The following is a 20,317-nucleotide window of genomic DNA, read 5'->3' as shown; positions in this document are numbered from 1 at the left end:
AAGAAGCAGTTGGCCCTCTCTTCTCCAGAGTTGTAGTATACAGCTGGGAAGGGCTGGTTCAGAGTCACAAATTGGGAGCTGGAATATATTGCTGTTGACCCCATCCTTTATTGTTTGTAAGTTGAATTCAGCAGTTTATTGACTTTGTCTTTTGTTCAAAACTTTCCAAGGAGAAATTTGGTTGCCAGGCAGAGATATTAATTTCCTTTGCACTGGAAACTCTGCAAAGCGTCTTTGCCAGAATGTCATTCTCCCTGGTTTTGGTTAGTGAGCTGTTGGAAACTGCTCTGTAGGTGAGAAAAGGCTGCGTGTTGCTCTGCACCTTAATGACTAACATTTTCAATCAATTTGTAGCCACCTTTTTCATAGGTATGGAAGTTCAAATTAACTTTTAGCAACTTTTACGTCCCAAGTCTCCATGCAAAAGTAGAGTGTATCTTGCTTTACAGAGCTTGGCTAAAGTTGCTTTTTTGGGGGGGTCTTAGGGATGAAAAAACATACTGAAAACCCATATTCAAGGCAAGTAATTTGAACAGCAGTATAACAGCAGATAACTTAATGAAGACAAGGCTGGGAATTGGAACTGGTTAGGAGATAATAAATGTAAGCAACTGAGCAAATTGGATATGAATGTGCTGATTCTAGTAGGAAGCTGATAATATATATGTATAAAACTAAGCCTTCCTTTTAGCTTGGAGAAATGGGGGCAGGAGGAGAAAACCTGCAAAGTCTCTGCCCATCTTTGCGTTATTCCTAGAGATTTATAAAGGTTTGTTTTTGTAGCTTGGAGGCATCCATCACAAAATGATCTCCTGCTCTCTTAATTCAACCTTTCAGATGCATGTTAAAATTGCACAGCTAGGAAGTAAAAGGCCAGACAGCATCACAATCGCTGTTCTGGCAAATGTTGAAATAATGTGCACAGACAGTGTAATATTTATTAAGCTGCGTGCTTTTTCTACGGAAAAGTAGAAGTTAAGAATATTCAAGTGACATTGACATAGCCATGCTGATATTGCCATGGAAACCATAGGGATTTTTTCTGTTGTTTTAAATATTGTTACTCTTCTCATGGTCATAGGGTTTGGGGTTTTTTTATTCCTTTGGTTTTTAATTAAAGGAGCATCACCATGAAATCTAATAATTTTTCCAAGTTCATGTAAAACCAGGAACTGTGCTAAGCTTCACTGGGATTGGCCCAGTATTTTTTTCTGTTTCTAAAAATACTTCTTCCCTCTCGCTGAAAGGCCCAAATAGATAAATCTCGTCTGGCCCCTCAGGAAAGATGGCGAATGCGATTAAACCGACGGACAGGAGGGTGAACAGAAGGGAAACAATGTGTACCTCTCTTCCAGTCTTTGGCGGCATCATCTTGGATATTGCTTAAAATCCAAGATGTTTTTATTCCTTTCCCATCTGATCTGCCATTTCAGATGTTATATGTCTCTGAATCTGTTTGTTGAGTGCTCTGCAGAAAGCCTATCGCAGGGCCTGTCAGCGCTGAGTCAGTGCTCGGTTCTGCTCTGTAATTTTCGCTCTAGTTGATTGAGTCTTTCTTGAACAGTCCATCTGTCTAAACTTACCAAATGTTGATGCTGTTTACTTTTGCTATTCTTTCCAATATTCAAGTTGGTAAAGAAATGATTTGCTTTTCCATGTAAACCTTAAAAAAAAAAAAAAAAGTGGAGAAAATCTGTATGGCTTTCTCTGACTGCCTGAGACCTAAACCTATCTGATGCTGGTTGCCACGAGCCCTGAATCCCTGCCTTGCAGTGGTTTCCCCTGTGAAACTTTCCTTTTTTTTTTAATGTATGTTGTTGCCCATCTCGATAGGGATAGATGTGTGTGTTGGCTACTCGTTAGAGCATTGAGACAGTGCTAACTCTGCTCTACTTCCCGCTGCAGCAATATGTAGTTGGGCTCATGCTACATTTAGCCGGTGTTTGTTCTCTTTCTGCCAGGTTCTTCTGTACAACCTGGAAACAAGTCAGTGTCTAAAGAAGCTAGGCAACTCAATGGGTGACTTCACGTGCGTCAACCTCCAGGACAGTCCTCCAAACATGCTCGTTACAGGCAATAAAGACAGAAGGTAGGTACTACCAAGAGCTGTAATCCTTCTCAAATTAGCTTACTTCCTGTCCTGCTGTCCTACATCTGGACCTGCTAGAATTTGTTTCTCCTCTAATGTTTCAAATGCGGCCTGCGTGAACTTCAGGAACAAAATATTAGGTAATAGTTGGATGTGGCTGCCAGTTTGCTTTGTTTCAGAAAGCTCCATGGGAAGACTTTTCTTTTTAAGCCATTTGGTGGACGCAGTTGGTGTACAGCCCAGCGAGACCACTTGGAATATCTTCCACTTCCCCACCACCACCCGCAAAATTAGTTTGGCATTTAAAAGCTCACTTTCTGATATTAAAAAAATAACCTAAGGGATGAATCATGTAGGATGAGATGGGTCCGTCTGCCAAATGATGTCAAGAGTGTATTTCGGAACACTGTGATGTCCCTCAGGTGACAAAAAAAAAAAAAAGAGACTTTCATATGAACAGATTCCAGCTTCTATTTAGCTGATTAGCAGCTTTCTCTTTAACTCCTTGGCTTGGGGAGTAGGATTTTCCCTGCACAATATCTGGTGCCAGGAATGGACGCGCTGGGAACAGTCAGTGCGAAAGGATTAAAGTGCTTAAAAAGACCCTTTGAGTCCAATTTTTAGGTTTTCTTTTTTGGCTAGTTATTTGTGGGGTCTGATCCAGTGCACCAAAGGAGATGTGGGATGGCGAGGAGCCAGTCTCTAATGGCTCCCTGTTCCTTCCCTCCTCCTTTCTGCACTGGGCATCAGGCTGCAGGTGGTGGTCTGGTGTGGCGGTGGGTATCAGATTGTAAGGCGGATACTTCCCTTTGCCAAATCCCAGACCTCTGTCCCGCCAGTGCAGCAGCTTGCAAAAATGATTATTTTGTCAAACAGCTTTTTTCCTTCTCGGTGAATAGGCAGTGGAATCAAACCTCACACTTCTCAGCAAAGAGGATAAAGGAAATATCTGAAGTTTGATAGGTGTAATTGAATCCTTGAGAGTTTTTTTCCCCACCTCTAAAAGCAGATAATTGATTTTTCAAAGCACCCCAGTAAAACTACCTGCAATTCTAATCTTTCCCACAATGATGAGAGAGTAGATAAAGTTAATATCCTTTAAGAGAGATTTAAAATTTACTCCCTTTATTTCAGAGTAAACATCTTGCCCTTTCCCCTCCAGAAAGCTTTTCTGTTGTTCAGCTCGAGCATTGACTGAGTTCAGGGGCTGGCCATCACTAAAATAACAAGAGGTTAGGAATCAGTAGTTCAGCAAATAAGTTTGGCATCCAGGAGACAGGACCACGTGTATGTCGAAGGTCAGTTTCTCCTGCGGTGTTGCATGAAAGGTGTTAATATGTGGTGGGCATCTACAGGTGGGATGTGACTGGAACCTCCATAGCCCTGTTATGTAGCAAGTCTACTAAACAGGGACCTTGCCACGTGGCCACTGGGAAGATGTCTTGCTGGAAATAAATATAGCACTTCCAAAATGTTGCTGGCATATGCTGTTCTGTTAGTCAAAGCTATGATTTTGAAAAGTATGATGGATGATCCCACTGAAGTAACATGTTTTTGGTAGGACCTATGAAACAAAAAATACTCCTGAAGCATTGACGATTTATTTGATTACTTAGCTGTGCTTCACGCTGGTACAAGATCTGATAATAGGGAGTGTGTGCTGATGCACTGCATGACAGCAGCCTTTTTCTTGGTGGGACCCAAGACAGTGAGTAAGTAGCATTGGGAGAGCAAGCATGGCAAACCCGGTGTTACACCATTGCTGAAAAGTGTGGATCAAAACATCTCCTAAAGGCAAGTGAGCTTACTGTACAAGTACTCAAACAGGAGAGTCAAAGCCTGGGCACAAGAAGGCTTTCCTTACAGCTCCCTTGAACTAGGATGCATCTGATGTGCTCCCACTGAGCCCAGCTGCTGAGGCAGGAGGTGGCGGGCCATGCCAGGTCTGCATCAGAGCATCACATTAGATTTGCAAAATGCTTTCCTTTTTTTTTTTTTTTTTTAACAAAACAAAAAATCTGAGCAACTCAAGTGTGCCTGTAATTCTTCCAGGGGTGTGCCAGAATGGACACCTGCTTGAAACCTGGGTCCTTGCTAATGAAATAACCAGGACACAATCAGATCTTTGTTTCCAGCTGTGCTTACCAAACAGAAGAAACTTTGATTGTCACACAGAACACATGCAGCAAGACAGGGAGAGCGCTGAGTGTGAACACTTCCAAAACGCTCTGTCCTTACCCAAAGCACAGCTCTAATGTGTAGCCAAAGCTTTTCTCTGCTGGATTTGGAGAAAGCAAGAAGTCCTTTTCGCCATCAGCAACTGTTGTGAGGGGGTTTTCCTAAGGGTGAGTGCAGAGCCACACAAAGCGTGCTCCTCGCTCTGTTCCAGCATGTTTTTCTGCGTGTCAGATGGATGTTGCTCTGTTGGAGTTTTGGACTGTTCCGCGGCCTTTTATTTCAGTTGCCGAAATGTGTTATTTGTAAAATCATATGATGCAATCTCCATTTGAGAAAGGAAAAGGAAAGACTTGCAACACCATTAGGATCATAGCGGGGGTATTGAAGAAAATATAGTTAATGTATTGGAACAAGTGTGTTTTGGCCTTTTTTTAAATTAATGTGTACCTGATGGTTTCATTCTTGATAGCCCTCAGATGGGAGGAACTTTCTCTGGCTTCTTTTCAGCTGAGATCAGTATTTCCCCTTTACTTCTGTTTTCACTTGCTGCATTTTTTTATTCTCTCATGCACTTTGCTTTATCTCTTAGTCTTGATACATAAGGATCAGAAAACATACTCTTTGTGATACGTGCTGGATTTAAAACTTAACACCATTAGCTTTATTCTCGTGGACTTGTTGCACTCGTTGAAATCTTAAGCTCTTTTTCTAAAGTTCTGCTTCATTAAACATAGTCTTATGTTCAATAAGTCTCTCTCCAAACTCTTCATTCAATAATTTTTGAAACTCAGATGTACCTAAAAGGTGCCCAAAGTCACTAGGAGTGTTTTTGAAACCTTTTCCAAAAGAGATACTGGCTGCTGGATACTTGTGGATAGCTCTGTTTCAGTGTTGGTGATTAACTCAAGTGTAGAAACCTGCAGAAACCTTGATTTGTCTCTTGATTTGCTGCACACTTAATCACTTCCTCAATCTTCATAATAATAGTTTGTCCTTTCCTTGGTATTTGTAATAGGCCTTAGTGGACGTGTGTTGGGTACTGAGGGGTCGGGTATGTTAGCGCTGTGCCAAATACATGATCCTTTATGCCTCACAGCATTGCTAACGGTTTGAGGGGGAACAGGTTTAGGGGAGCTTTCTCCAAATTTCACTTCCAGTTTCTATCGCTTATGACTTGCAAAGAGACAACAAGAGCCTGAACGTTGGGAGAAGTCTGCATTTAAAAACATTTTTGATAATAGCTGTCCGAGTGAAAATGCAGTGGCATGAAAAAGTGTCAAGCCGCTACTGAGTGAGCTGGTGCTGTGGAAGGACCTCAGCCAGGACCTCATCTCCTACACAATATTTCAAGTGATTCCTGTAATAGTATTCCTTTTCTCTGCAAAAGACTGGGTGAATTGCTGGTTGTTCAGTTTGGTTGAAAATACACTTAATATCTCAAGTCCACTTGGAACAGAGATGCAGTAAAAGCTGCATTTGGCAGGTAAAGCCGGTGGATTAAGCAGCAGCTGACTGTTGGGATTCTGGCCCTGCAGTGAAGGTGGGACTGCACTGCTGTGAAAGCAGGGTAGCTGTCCTGGTCTTACTTTCACAACCTAAAACGTGTACCGTCTCAGAACCTGCAGGCTGCAGATCCACAGCCGCTGTGGATTAATCTCTGTCCTTAATCTGCTTTCATTTAGGGTCAGGGTGTACGACCTCCGCAAAAGCGAATCGTTGTGCTCCCTCTACGCCCACCGGTTAGGGGTGTCTGCGGTACAGATGGATGACTGGAAGATTGTCAGCGGAGGAGAAGAGGGCATGGTCTGTGTGTGGGATCAGCGGATGGGCACCAAGCTTTGGGAAACGCATGCCAGGTAACTTTGTCTACATGGGGTCTTATGCAAGGGCTTTTTTCAGATCTGGCAGACAGGAGGAATGTGGGAATGGGATGATCCAGGACCAAAATAACAACATGCCCACGTCTAAAGCTTCTGAGAGTTCTGTTTGTTTTCATGTGAATTGGGAACCAGTTGCCTCCCTGCTTGGATTCATGTGCGTGTTTCTGTGCACCATGAGCTTTCAGCGGCTTTTTACTTCTTAGTTAAAAAGAGTGCTTCAGCCAAGAAAGGCAGCATGAAAATTCTTTCTCCCCTGGATTTTCCATAGAGCTCAGTTGGCATCTTCATGGAATTGTAGAATGGCTTGGGCTGGAAGGGACCTGAAAGATCATCTAATTCCAGCCCCCCCCAAAAAAAAGTTCCATGGAGGACTGATTTCCCCCCCAAATTCTCCCCTGCCTTTTCTGTGTTATTTCCAAGGACTTTCTGCTGCTGCTTTTCCTCTGCATCTTCTCTGACCACCACCTCCCCCCCCCACGAACCTTTAGACCTCAGCTTCTTCTCTCTGCCCCATCTTCAACAAGTATTTTACTTTATCGGTGTCAACCAGTATTTACTTTATACTTGGATTTAAAATGCTGGACTTCTGGCTGTTGTAACTGGTTCTGGCTGTCTCTGTTCTCTGCACCCTGGTACAGTACCTGAGCTTCTGTTCACCTCCTTCATGCATTCCCTTAGCAGTAACGAGCGAAGCCAGATTGGGATTTAAACTCGGGGACGCTGATAAGAGAGTAACAGTTTGTACTGAAAGCACAAAATGTTCAGTGCTGAAAGTACAAGCTGAGATCAGTACCCTGGAATTGACAGAAGACTGTTAGTTGCTACAAATCACAATTTTCTGATCAAGGTAAAATTCCCAGCGAGTTTGCTTTGTCTGAATGAAGACCTCAAGGATTTAGCCACTGAGTGATACCCTGTTCTTAATAAAAATGAACAGATACATCCTGATTTTTTTTTTCCTTTTAATGCCTCTTCCCCACAGAGGAGGTAGATGAGGTATTTACAGTCAGAGAAGTTCAAGTTGGAGTTGTCATTGATTAATAGCAGGTATCTCCTTCTCTTTTGACCCCGTGAATTACAAAGCCCAATGTGATGCAGCCGATGCATTAAGGACGATATTGCATTGATTATCTCCTGGAGCAGCACTAATGAGCATGCCAAGAAGGAGGGCAAGCAGGGCAGATCTGCTGAGCTTTGGTGTGGAGGGGAAAATGTACTCAAAGTGAAACCATTAGGTTAAACGTTTATAATACTGTTTAATCTATATAGGACTCGGAAAGGAGCACTTCAATCAAAAAGGCCTTCACAGACCAAAGAGGTGTGCGAGGTGTTATCCCTGCCAAGAGCCAGTGTCGCGAATGGAAAGCGAGGGCAGAAGCAGGGGAGAGGACAAGAGAAAGGGCCGTGGAGATGAGCCCTCTTAACCTGATGAGTTACCCCTCCTTGAACAGCAAACGCTGGTTCAGGGTTGGTTTATTCACCAGTGAGGGGGAAAGGCAAGACCAGCTCTCGTAGCACTCAGCCCTTGCTGAGTGCTTGGGAGGGGGCTGCGAGGTCCTAGCTGAGCAGCTCGCTTTGGGAAGCATCCTGCTCATCTCTGGGGTCCTTAAAGCAGCGAGGCAAGCAGGCAGCCCGGATCCGGCACGGCCTGCGTGCTGCCAAGCATCTGAAATATTTTCTGGCCTGTATTCTGGTAATAGTCCACTAGATGGTGATAAAAGCTGTGTTTATCTGCTTCAGACAGGAGGAGAGGAGCCAAAGGTGCAGCTTCCCAGCTTCTGGCCGTAGAGGGGGCACTGACTGAGATGAATTCTTGTTTAATCCAGAGCAAATCCTTTACTGCGCTTGGATTTTAAGAGTCTAATGCAAGTGGCATCTCGCTCAGTGCTGTGGTTTATTTTTCAGACATCCAGTCCGCTATATATGGTTTAATTCCCATAGCCTCATCACTGCAAACATCCCTGATGAGAAGACTCCCCGAGGCGCCAGCATCACGGATGATGACCTTACTGCGCACCGCAAGTGAGTAAGGCAGCTCTGAAGGGTAGGAGTTTTGGCACTGTGAAGATCAGCTTTATTAGATGTTTAAAAATGGCACAATAAGCACCTGACTCATCATCCAGAGCAGTAACAGAGGCATGGCATGTTTAAAAAAAAAAAAAAAGAGAGAGAGAGAGAGAGAAGACTTTCAAAACAGTTGATGAATTGGCTGTTTACTTCTGAACACACACAAAAAAATGCATTTCGTATTTCAGCAGGTGAATATGAAGGCCACTGAAGCCAGACAGGGAATACAGCCCTTCCCTTGCTTGACTAATATTAGTAATGATGTCTCCTCCTGAAGGAAAGCTGCTGGTATTTAAACTCCAGGTTTTGATATTTGCATCTCAGATGGATGTTAGCATGTCTAATTGAACTATCAAACTACAATGTACTTCCTTCCCCCTCCCTGAATAGATGCGAAATGTTTCAGCAGATGACAGTTATGTCTCTGCGTCGCTAAATTCAGCGTTCAGTGTTTGTTGCCAGGGCTTGGTGGGGTCCCTGGAAGGAGGCAGGAGGGAGTTTTCTCATGTCGAATCTGCACAGATAGCCCCAGCACAGAAGGGATGGATTTTTATATTCATCTTCCGAAGCACTGAATTTTGGTCTTTTCTGGCAATTTCTAACTCTAATCTAATTTGCCCTGCTAAAATATATGATTAAGCTAGCATGCTGTGGTGTCCTGGTTGTGTTTTGCACAGGCATCGAGGAATCATCTATGCCTACGAGTTCTCAGTGGACCAGCTGGCTGTAGAAAGCGTCCTTCCTATTTGCCGCTCCTCCTACGATGAAGTGACTGGCTACAACTACAACATTGGCCTTGCAGTTCCCTACGATAACATTTAGGTAACTCACTTCACCTGGCTTCAGTGGTCCAGCCCTCTGCCAAGTCCGTGGCTGTAGGCAAAGAGGTTCACAAGGGGCAAGTGCCAAAAAGATTGCACGGGCTGCTGGCGCATCAAAAGGGCTGAGTTTTACCCAAAAACCTGGAGTTGTGAACCAGAGCAGAGTATGACTGCCCTCGAGCATATCACTAAAACACGTTGCTGTGCTGTTCAAAGGTCTGCTTGGTGGAACAGAGACTCACGAAGGAAGGGGAGCAGCACGCTTCAGTGCAAACAGACGTTCATTCCCACTGCTTGTGGGAAAAATGCCGCTGATCCCAGCTTGGCAGGGGACGTGGGCTGGTCAGGAAGCAAGAACCTGGAGTGGCAAACTGCTGAGATGGTGGGAGGCTGGGAGCGCATCAAGGAATTCATAGCCTGCAGATGCCTGCCCGTCCCGAGGGGAAAGGACAGGCATCTTGCTGAGCCCTATGTGATTGAAGTTTCTTTCCTTATAATGAGCTGCTCGTTCTTCTTTTCCTTTGAGCGCATCAGAATGTGTCTAGAAACAGGAACATGCTCGGAGGGTTACGGTGTTTGGGTGAGCAGAGGCTGATGGAGAGAGGGATGTGAAGGTTGGCCTCGTCCAGACTGGGTGTCTGGAAACTCAGCAGGCCACACATATCAAAATTATTTTAAAATAGGTAATTTTTCTTAAAGTCTCTAAAATCCTAGATTAAATGTTTTCTGATTGTATATATGTACATGTGTTTGAATTTTTGTTCTTAGGTCTGTTAGGGTGGAATAACCCCTGTGTACTGAAACACAAGGCCATCATGTCTCAGGTTAGTCCTAAGGTACTTTATATGTTGGCTCATGCCTTTCATGGCACCTGAAGGCTTCGGCTTGGCCTGGTGACCATCCTCACTACTGAGCTGGCAATTGATCATGTCAGTTTAATAAGCAGAGGGGATGAACTGCCCAGAGTCCCCCTGCATTGTTAATTTGCACTAATGTTACAGAGAAGCACCAAGGCTGAGGGCTAAGATGCGATACCTCAGGTGAAACGAGGAGTAAGGATTTATCTTAATCACAGGCTGCACAGAAATAGGTAGAGCCAGTTAGGCTGACCGAGAGCTCAAGTCCTGTATGGATACGTTTTACTGTTGTAAAATTATTTTTTGTTTGTCCTCTGCCATTGTGAATGTCCTGGTGCAAGCCAAGGCGAAGTAAACCAAGTTTAAATTGAGTTAAGTTTTAACAACTTTTTGCTGGCTTAATGGAATCAGTTTGTAAGTACAGTCTGTTAAATCAGCGCGTGGAAATCGGTGCCTGAGCTCGCGAGGGAGGGGCTGGCTGCACTGTCAAGAAGAAGTTGCTTCAATGCTTCCTCTGGTCACTGAGGCAGCCCCTGGAGAGCTTTGTTCTGCCCTCCTCCTGCCTGGAAGAAGTATTTCACAGCTCTTTATTGGGTTTGGCTTGGGGTGGTTCTCCATGACCCCTAGGCCAACCTTCACGTGTGTTTGTGCTTTAACAGTTAGTTTGTTCGTGGTGATGGACTGATGTAAGAAGTGCAAGGGGGGAAGTCGTTCCGGTCATTCTGTCTGACGAATAAATTTTTATCTTTTCAAGAAGCCTTTGGTCTCTTTTTTTTTTTTTTTTCCTCTGCCGTTCTGGGAAGCCAGCTCCCCCCCTTCATTCCTGGAACAGCCAGAAGTGTCACGAATGCATAGCTGGGACAAGAGCTTAGTTGAAACCTGTCAAATAAATAACAGTTCCTGTAGCACAAGTAAGTTCTGGGGTTGCTCAAGCCTTGTGTCTTTTGATGTGGCTGAACACAGAAAGCTTCCGCCTTTATTGTTCTCCTTGCCTCAGTGCTGTGACCCCGTGCCCCGTCTCACTTTAATACATCCTCAGCTAGTTAAGCCGCTGACTCTTCTTATCTGGCTCGTTATCTCGGGGCAGCTTTGTTCTTTCTTCATCTCTCTGCTGCACGCAGCAGATAACTTTGCCTTGGGCCAGCGCGGGTTGAGACCTCTTCCGGGCATCCACCTCCCCACTTCCCTCTCCTTCTGCACTGCCTGGGGTGAGGATGTGTCCGTCTCGCTGTGCTGCTCCCTGGCAGCTGCTGAGCTGCTAGAAAATGGATGCACCTGGATTGGTGGAGGTATCTGCTGGCTTACACAGAGAAAACCTCCTAGTCATCAATTTGAGACCAAATGCCAACCCGTTGGGGTACTGGAAGACTTGGGGTAACCTCCAGGGGAGAAAGAGAGTCCCTCTCCTGCCCGCTCTGGATGCAGTCCCTCCGGGTGGGTCGGAGGGTGGTCTGTTTTTCATGTCACTGGAATTTGTTTAGGAAAGTTGTACCACAGCAGAAGATTGTGTATATATTTAACTGGCATTCGTAATGCAAATGAGGGCACTTAGGCTGTTGGAGAGTATCTGTGATGGGAGTTTAATTTTTGATTCTGAAAAGGGATGATGTCCTACTTCAGTGGGTAGTCATTAATACTGTGCTGAAGTGGGTGCTGGAGTGCAGCAAATGCCGTTGCAACTGTGTAAATGTCAGCTAACCCTGGAGAAGATGCAAATGAAGTCTGTTCCTTAATAACTTGGAGAACGGCGTCGCCATCCAGTCTTTAGCAGAGAGAGCAGCTCTTTGGCTTTCCCAGCCGTGGCCTCCCTGGGACTTGGTGCTACTGGTATGTGGTAGGCAGAGCCCTGCTGTGTCCCCTAGGCACAGGTTCTCACTCAACGAGGGAACATCTCAGGTGGGTGAATGTGAACCTAGGCTGAGGCAAGGTTCAGGTTCAGGAGCTGCAGTCGGGGCACTTGGACCAGTGCTGTTGGCTCACCAGGGGTTGACGTTGCACCAGGGGATGGGGCGAGGCACCAGGCTGGTGGCCTGGGCAGCTGGGGACAGCTGAAGGAGGCATTCAAGGAGAACATGTGGTCCTTCTTCCCTGGACATGAGAAATGTTGGAGCACGAGCTTCTTCCCTCTTTTATCCAAAGGGAATACATGATCAAAGGGGGTGGCTGTGGCTATATCGCAGCTGCCAGCTGCTTCCAGGCGCCAGAGATCTGCTTCAAGAAAAAAGGAGATGGGTGGTGCAGAGCAGAGCAGCCTTGCAGCAAAGGACAGAGGTAGGACACCCACAGCTCTATTGCTGAACTGACAAAACTGCTCTCCCTCCACATACTACGGGCCTAGGGCACCACCAAAGACACCATGGGAGTGTTTTGTGTCCTTGGCTGGGCTGTGGCATGCTGTCCTTCCCCATCCTGATGGGGAAGCACATGGTATCGATGCACTGTGATGGTGCAAAAAAAAAAAAAAAAAACACTTTTTTCCCCTCTCTGCAGCCCTGCTTCCTTTCAATGACATTTGGCTGCTGATTTCCCTCTTCAATGTCCCCTAAAACCTTCAGGTGCTGACTTTTCATTACATATTTCTAATGGCTCAGTGCATACGTGCCAGTGCTGCTGTCCTCCCAGCCTCTGGTACCTCGGAGCCCTCCCTGCTGCCGAAGGGGAGATGAGGCAGCGGTGGTCGGACACCCCCATGGCACCTGAAGTGCTGGTGGCTCAAGTGGTAGAAACTAACTGGGAAAGTGTCTCTCCTGGACCAGGAATGGTGACATCTGCAAGGTTCTGGCCAGAAATGCGGCTCACCCGCCTTTCCATAAAATGCATCTCCATGCACATCAGCTGCTGGTTCCCTTGGTGCGGACAGGTTCTGTGTCGCCTCTGTGTTGCGGGGTGCCACTCGAAGGAAGGGGAAGCTCCTTGAAATTCAGTGTAGGAATACGCCCTGACCCACTGCTGGAGAATTTTGCTGAATTTTCCAACACGCTGCCACGTTCACCCAGCACCTCGGCTGACCACTGCTCCCACACCCATGGCAGGACAGTGCCCACCTGCCCCAAGGAGATGCTGCTGAGGGCAGTGCTCTGCGCGCTCCCTGGCCCTTTATCCTCATCCCCTGCTAGCAGCGAGGCTCTGGCTTGTCTGGAGTCCTGCTGCCCCTTTCATCTGCTCCCTGTAACCTACCTCCTGCATGCTCCTCATCCCGTTTCCCAGAGGAGACAAACATGAGAGAAGCAAAGCTGCAGTCGAGGTGCCCTGGACTGCCCCATGCTGCCCTTTTGCGCCCTAACGAACCAGCTGGGTGCAGATAATTAGTGCAAGGGCTATAAATAACCCTTCGGTCCTGCCCCCTTCTTTTTGCATGCTGCTTGCAGCCTTTGCTGGCTGCAAGAAACGCTGATGCTCCAAGAAAACTGCTAGGGAGTTTTCTCCTGGGGCTGCAGGTTTTTTTTTGTCGCCGAGGAAAAGGACGAGGCGCCGAGGTTTTTTTGACCCGAGGAAAAGGATGGGGCGCGGAGCTGCAGCTGCCTGGGGGCAGCAGGGCTGTTTGCAGCATTTCTGTGGGAATTCCTGTAAGAGGAGGGGGAAAGGAGCCCATGTCTGCTTCTGAGACCTGGGGATGGGGCCTGGACGTTGGGCTCTTGGGTGCCTGGGGAGGAAAGGGAGCACTGAGGGTCAGGTGCAGTGAGGAGGAAGAGGAGGAGGAGAAGGAGGGGTTCAGTCCCAGCTCCTGCAGCCAGGAGGTCGAGCACTGAGGCTCTGCACGGGTTGGTGCTGATGCAGATGCAGCTGGGGGCGAGCCCAGGAGGGGGTCTGGAGGATGACAGGGTTTGAGTCCTGCAGCCCCACAAACGCAGCCAAGGCTGTGGCTGCCCCCCAGGAGCACTGGGAGACCCGAAATGCAGTGCAGCGTCACTGGGAGCTCCATGACTGCCAGCCCAACGCTCCCCAGCCCTTGCACCCGGGGGCGAGCCCCACGTGCTGCCGTTGTACCCCCATGGCACCAGCCTCGGCGGGACTACAAGAAGGGGCCAGATCCGTCCCCTGCTCCCCCTGGAGCAGCGCAGGGCTCCCCAGGCCAGGGCTGCATTGCAGGGAGAGGCTGTGCCTGCTCCCGCTGCTGCCTCCCCTCACTGCAAGGGGGGTGTCCCCCAGCTCCAGGGGCTGCCCATGCTTCAACGTGGTTTCCTTCCAGAGGGGCAAAGCTGCAAAAACAGCCTCCAGTGGGGACAGACCTCCCAGCTGGACAGATGGATGCTGGCCGCGGCTGGTGCTGGCTCCGGGTGCGTGGCCGAGCCAGCAGCGTTTGCTCCTGGGCTGCTGGCTGCTTGCCGGGGCAGGGGCTATTTCCATGTCACTGGGGGAAGCTATTTTTGAAAAAAAAAAAAATAATAATAAAAAAACAACCAAAAACAAAACCAAATCTTTCCATCTTTTCTAAAAATAACCACTGCCCTTTCCCCCTCCCCTCCCCGCTGCCTTCCCAGCTCAGGCTGCCTTAGAGACAGCAATCCGCCTCGAGCCACCCGGTTATTAATACCAGTAAACAACCCGTTATCTCCGGTGGCTTGTAGGAGCGGGAACATGTGGGGGCAGCAGCACCAGGCTGCTGGGAACCCTCATCCTGCATCCTCATGTACCCGTGTCCCCGCGTCCCTGCCCCACCGGGGGGGACCGGGTGCAGCCGCGGTGGCAGATCAGGGTCAGAGCTGGGGTATTCCTGGTGGAAAAAGTCACACAGGTTTAAGGGGAGAGCAGGATTTTTGGAGGCTTCCTGCGCAGGGAGAAGTCCGTCAGACACCAGGCGCTGGCTGCGTATTTCTCAGCAAAGAGTAAAAAGAGAAATATCTTTTATTACAGATAAAAGCCTCTTATGTTTCTAGAGAGCAGAACGCAGCCCCGCTCGGGACAGGCACGCAGGCGGCTGCACCATGCTCGGTGCTGCTGTGGAGGCTTCGTCCTCCTCCTCCCCTTCCTCGTCCTTGTCCTCCTCTTCCTCCTCCTCCTCCTCCTCCTGCCCCTCAGGGGTCAGTAGCAGTGCGCGATGGTCTCCATGTTGAGGAAGCGGACGTGCATCTTTGTCTCGATGTCGATCCCCTGCCACATCTGCAAGGGGCCGGGAGTGAGCGGGGCCGAGCTCGGGCTCCTGGCGGGGAGCTGAGCGAGGCCACCAACCTTCAGGAAGTCTTCGAAGGTGATGCCCTCGTACACCTGGTCCGGGCCCTGTGTGCAGCAAGAGAGAACACGTTATGGATGTGCCCATGGCACCAGATCCACTGTGGGTTGGTCCCTTGGGTCCATGGGACGTGTCCCCATGGGTGCACAGCCCCATGGCCAGCCCGAAAGCAGCTCCCAGCCAGCACAGCATCCCTGGGGCTGCAGGGAGCTGCCTCTTTTGTAAGCACCGAAGCAGTGAGCATGGTGCTCTTTGGGGTGCCTCACCCCGAGGTGCTCTCAGATGGGGAAAAAAAAACAAAACAAACAAAAACCCCCAAAAGCTGCTGGCTGCAATAAAACCTCCTCAAACCAAAGCCCTTTGGAGAGAGGCAGCGATGCTCAGGGCAGGACGGCCCCTTCCAGCCCCATTTTTTTTTGACACCCTCACGGTAGAGCAAGGAGCCTTCTCCCACCATTTGTCCCACGCAGATGCTGGCTGCCTCCATCATGGCCCCGTCAGCGATGGAGCGCGCCGACTCCTTCTCCAGGTGGGGGTTCCCGGACAGCAGTTCCTCCACCACCTGCGGGGCAGCGGGTGAGGAGGGGGCTGCCACCGGTGGGGTCCCAGCCATGTGTCCCCCCCACCCTCCACGTTACATTTCGGTACTCCTGCAGCGTGATCTTCCCGTCATGGTCTGAGTCGTACATGTGGAAGAGGACTGGCAGGGACAGGATGGGGGCGGCAGGGTCAGGCCCCCGCCGTCCCACCGCCCCGCTGTCGCCCCGTGCTCGCGGCCAAGCCTCACATTTGAGTTTCTCCTTCCGGAAGCGATCCAGCTGCTCCTCGTCCATGTTCATCTCAATGGGTCTGAAGTAGGACATGATGGTCAGGAAGTCCTCGAAGTTTATCTCATCCGCCAGCCCTGATGACTCCTGCCGCAGGTTCCTGACGAGAGCGGAGCCGCTGGGGACAGGCAAAGCCGCGAGCCCCTTGCCCCATCCCTCCCCAAATCTTTCGGGTCCCGGAGGCCCTGGTGCTGCTCAGCCACCATATCGTGTTGCTCTGAGCTGGCACCAGCTTTTCCCCAAGACTCAGCTTCAATTTCCATAATTTCCAGCCTGGCTCCACCTCAGCCCTCAGGGACAGGGGCTTTGCAGCCTGCCCTCAGCGTCCCTCATGCAGAAGCTGGCCCCAGCCCTTCCCGCGGGGCTGGGGATGCTCTTACCGCTTGTCAAAAAAGGCATGGACGATTTTGGCCCTGATGGGATTGAACTCCAGGTCGGGGATGCTGTCGAAGTTCTCCTTGCTGCAAAGAACAAGGCAGAGACAGCAGAGGAGGGGGGTATTCCTGCAGCAGCCCCTGACGGGCTGGGGCAGAAGTCCCAGCCCCATCCTTCCAAAGCAATCACAAAAAGAAGGATTTTGCATGAATGAGAGCAATTTGAAACTGGGGGGATGCAATTGCCAAACCCACCGGGGCTGCTATTGAGCAACCTCACCCTTTCCTCCCCAAACTGATTTTAGGGCTAGGTTAAACAGGATGTTTGGCAGGGGCAATATTGCTCCCAGACCACTGCGTCACCACGTCTTTTTTCTTCTTGTTTGCAATGCTGCAGCCTTCCTGGGACGGCTGGGAAGGATGGCATGGCCAGGCATCCCCCCATGGCAGCCAAAAAGCGGGGCTGGCCCCACGGCAGGGAGGGGGACGCCGTACCGGATTGTCAGCTGGTCCCGGCTCAGCTGCCTGAATCGCCGGTGCAGGTGCTCGATCTGCTCCGAGGTGACTGCCGATGGAAAAAACAGAGGTGAACGGGGCTGAGCTCCCCGGGGGACACCTGGGGACACCTGGGGACACCCAGCTCATGTCCTGCCAGGGGGCACGGCCCCACTGCCACCAGGAGACCACTGGGCACCAAAACCTGCTGCAAAGCCTGGGGACAACACCAAAGCCACCCCCCCCCCGCCCCAGCCCCAGCAAAAGCCAAAGAGCCTCCTGCTCCTGCTCCTGCTCCTGCCCCTGCCCCTGCTCCTCCTCCTGCTCCTGTCCCAGCAAACTGTCCCCGAGTACTTGCAGCCTGGGGCCGGTGCTGTTTCTTTGCCGCATGCTGGGAGGCTGGTGGGACACAGAAAACAACACAAAAAGAAGAAAACCCCCAAACCAACAGCAGCCACCTGTGTATCATTGGGGAGGAGGAAAGGCTGGGCGGGGGGGGTGGGGAGCTGCGCTGGCACCCGAAAAGCAAAGGCAAGCATCAAACCACCACATCCCCCAGGGCTGTCCCGCAGCCACCCGCCTCGCTCCGCTGCGGGGTTATTTTATTTTGTTCTCCCAGCTGCTCCCTACGGGCTGGAACCAAGCCCCGCAACCCCCCGAGGCGGCACCAGGCTGGCGCTCTGCTGCAAATATTGACAGTGACAATTCCCAGGAGCCCAGGAGCCAGGGACTCGGCGCTCGGGGCTGTTTGCGGAGCCGGCACCACCATCGGCCTCCCCTGGCTGCGTGGAGGAAGAGAAAAAAGCATCCTAAAACACAGAGAAAAGCATCCTGAAATACAGCTGGGGTGCTGCGAGCGGTTAACTCCGGCAGCTGAAAGACAACAGGTCAATACCAAGCCCACGCTCGCTGGCGCGCTCTCTCTCTCTCTCTCTCTCTCTCTCTCTCTCTTTTATTTTGTTTAAATACCGCCCCTCGCTCCTTTTTTTTTTTGCCATTGTTTCGCAGCCTTGAAATAGAAGTTGTATTGATCCTGCCGAGCGTTTACAGAGCCCTATTAATGCTCTGGAAACCCACCTGCGCCTCGCGGCGGCTCCCTGCCTGCCCACACTGGCAGCTCTCCCTTTCCCCTCCATGGGATGTGGCTGGGGGGCCCTGAGCCCCCCTCCAGCCCCCAACCCCAATGCCAGCTCTGTGTTGATGCGTGGGCAGCCCCATTCACCCATATGAGGTTATTTTTTTTTTCCCTAAATCCCTCTCCCCTCCTCCAGTCCCCAACCCCAACCCCGGCTCCGCGGTGACACACAGGCAGCCCCATTCACCCATATGAGGTTATTTTTTTTTTTTTTTCCCTAAATCCCTCTCGTGCCTTGCTGCTGTCCACGCACATGGAAACTTTCTCTGGATTCCACTTTCCAATTTTGGCCGCGGCGCCGTGACCTTTCCCATCGCCCCGTGCCAGCATCGCCGGCGCCGTGGGAGCAGCCGGGCCACGGAGCCGCCAGCGTCGGGGCCGTGGGTGCAACCCCAAAGCTTTCATGTCCCAGAAAACGTCACCGGGACAAAAACTGGGACCGCTGGATGGATGTTCATGGGTCCATCCCTGTGTCTCCCCCTGCTCCAAGGCAAAGGGAGGGATTTTCCTCCCTTTTTCCCCCAACACAGGCTCCTGCGAAGGGCGAAAGCGCTGCACCTGCCCAAAGGGCAGAGCCTGTCCTGCGGGAGGACAGCCTCAAGGGCAGCAGCGGCTGCTGGCATCGCTGCGAAGCATCCTCAGCGCTCTGACACAGCGGGCCTGTGTCCAAGCTGGGGGGGAAATACATATATTAGTATTAAAAGGAAGGTTTGATGCTTCCCAGCCTGCGGCTGTTTGTGTTGCTCAAGCTAAAGGGGATGCTCCGGGGATGCTCTGCCCTGCCCCTGCCGCCTCTCGCCACGATCGGGAGCGGGCACGGTCCTGGAAGGGGCTCCCAGCGCCATGGGGGCACCTCTGGCCTCTGGGCCTCGAGGCACGGGTGGCACAGCCCTGTCTCTGAGTCCCCCCAGCAGCCGGACGAGTGGGTGCAAGCCCCCCATCCCCTGCCCTCTTGTTTTAATGGGACTTCTTTGGGTGCTGCTTTCTCTAAGCCCCACTCTAGGACTGACCCGTGATGCAGGTGCCGCCCTCGGGCAGCCTGGCAGCACCCCCAGGCCGGGGTTCCGCAAAGCCCACCCCACAGACACCAACCCTCTGCCTGCAGGCAGGGCTGGGCTCCCCCTGGGGTCCCTGGTGGGTGCTGCGGTGCCCAGCTCTTGCTGATGGAGGAGGAAGAGAAGGAGAGGGGAGGAAGGAGCAGGAAGGGCGATGCGCCGGACTCCCGCACCCCAGCACAGCAGAGCCCCCTTGCCCCCGTCCCAGCCCGCTCTCAGCATCCTGGGGCGATGACATTCCCGGGGGGGCACACAACTGTCCCACCCTGTGCACCCACCTTGCTCGGGGCCCTCTGCACCCCCAGGTGTCCCCCCCGTGGGTCCTTCTCCCCCCCCCGGCCTTCTTGCCCCGCACCAGCCCCGAGAGCATCGGGACGGAGTCGGCAGCGACGGGGCCAAACAGTGGCGTGGGGACAAATCCTCGTAGTGGTGGCACGGGGTGGGGGGTGTGGGGGGCTCAGTGCCCGGGCTGGGGGCAGCATGGGATGGGGGGGCTGTGCAGGTGCACCCCCAGGGGACACACCTGTGTCACCCCCAGTGACATGCCTGCAACCCTGTGTGTCATACAGCCCCCCACCCCAGGTGACATGTCCTCCCCAGGTGACATGACCCCCCTCCCCAGTGACATACAGCCCCCCCCCAGGGTGACATGCCACCCCCCCCCAACCCCCCGTCCAGGTGCCATGTCCCCGTCCCCAGAGGTGCCATTCAGCCCCCCCCATGTTACATACCCCATCCGGTGCCGTGCCCTCCCCAGGTGCCGTATCCCCCCCCATGTCCCATACCTCCCCCCCCAGGTGCCATGTCCCCTTCGTGCCATGATGCCCCCCCACCCCCCATGTGCCATGTACCCTCCCATGTCCCTTACCTCCCCCCCAGGTGCCGTATCCCCCTCCATGTCCCATGTCCCCCCCCCCATGTGACATGTCCCCCCCATGCCCCCCCCAGGTGCCTTATCCCCCTCCACGTCCCATGTCCCCCCCCCCGAGGTCCCATGTCCCCCCCATGCCCCATGCCCCCCCCCCGGTGCCATGCCACCCCCCGTGTCCCATACCCCCTCCATGCCCCATGCCCCCCTCCCACGTCCCTTGTCCCCCCGGTGCCCCGCTCCAGCAGCGGGCGGTACTCACAGCCGGTCCTGTCGGCCAGCGCCCGCATCTCTGCGGGCACCGAGTGCGCGGAGCCCATCCCGGGCCGTGCCGGGCCGAGCCGGGCCGGGAGGCGGCGCGCCGGGGGCCGCAGCACCGGGCTCCGCCGCCGCTAAGGGCGGGCGCACGGGGAGGGAGGCGGCGGCGGCTGCGGGGCTCCCCCGGGTCCCTGAGCTCCCCGCCGCCTCGCCCTCGTTAGGTTTCAGAGTTAACAGCCCCCT

General features: G+C 51.6%; 2 protein-coding genes across 2 annotated transcripts in view; one reads left to right on the top strand and one right to left on the bottom strand.

The window, feature by feature from the left end:
- The window catches only part of FBXW8 (F-box and WD repeat domain containing 8), a 51,720-nt gene extending 41,072 nt beyond the window's left edge, over positions 1–10,648 (top strand). The window contains exons 8-12 of the mRNA XM_040577250.1: positions 1,962–2,089; positions 5,950–6,123; positions 8,053–8,169; positions 8,892–9,036; positions 9,252–10,648. Coding sequence (XP_040433184.1) covers positions 1,962–2,089; positions 5,950–6,123; positions 8,053–8,169; positions 8,892–9,036 — 564 coding nt within the window. The 3' untranslated portion in view covers positions 9,252–10,648. The remainder of the gene's footprint in view (positions 1–1,961; positions 2,090–5,949; positions 6,124–8,052; positions 8,170–8,891; positions 9,037–9,251) is intronic.
- Positions 10,649–14,719: 4,071 nt separating this feature from the next.
- Positions 14,720–20,218, bottom strand: TESC (tescalcin). The gene is made up of 8 exons (XM_040577249.1): positions 20,079–20,218; positions 16,759–16,828; positions 16,270–16,350; positions 15,850–15,989; positions 15,701–15,762; positions 15,517–15,624; positions 15,062–15,109; positions 14,720–14,992 (listed from the first exon to the last, which is right to left on the bottom strand). The coding sequence occupies exons 1-8, from the start codon at positions 20,134–20,136 to the stop codon at positions 14,915–14,917; spliced, it is 645 nt and encodes a 214-aa protein (XP_040433183.1). The 5' UTR covers positions 20,137–20,218; the 3' UTR covers positions 14,720–14,914.
- Positions 20,219–20,317: the final 99 nt, after the last annotated feature.

Source organism: Cygnus olor, chromosome 17 (genome assembly GCF_009769625.2).
Source record: "Cygnus olor isolate bCygOlo1 chromosome 17, bCygOlo1.pri.v2, whole genome shotgun sequence".
NCBI lineage: Eukaryota > Metazoa > Chordata > Aves > Anseriformes > Anatidae > Cygnus > Cygnus olor.
This window is presented reverse-complemented; position numbering and strand designations above follow the sequence as displayed.

Bases quoted from the DNA above. Each gene is read 5' to 3' on its own strand.
- TESC (XM_040577249.1), bottom strand. From the start codon at position 20,136: ATGGGCTCCGCGCACTCGGTGCCCGCAGAGATGCGGGCGCTGGCCGAC. The intron at 16,351-16,758 runs GTACGGCGTCCC...TGTTCTTTGCAG, and splicing joins CGGGACCAGCTGACAATCCG to CAAGGAGAACTTCGACAGCA. The intron at 15,990-16,269 runs GTAAGAGCATCC...CGCTCTCGTCAG, and splicing joins CATGCCTTTTTTGACAAGCG to GAACCTGCGGCAGGAGTCAT.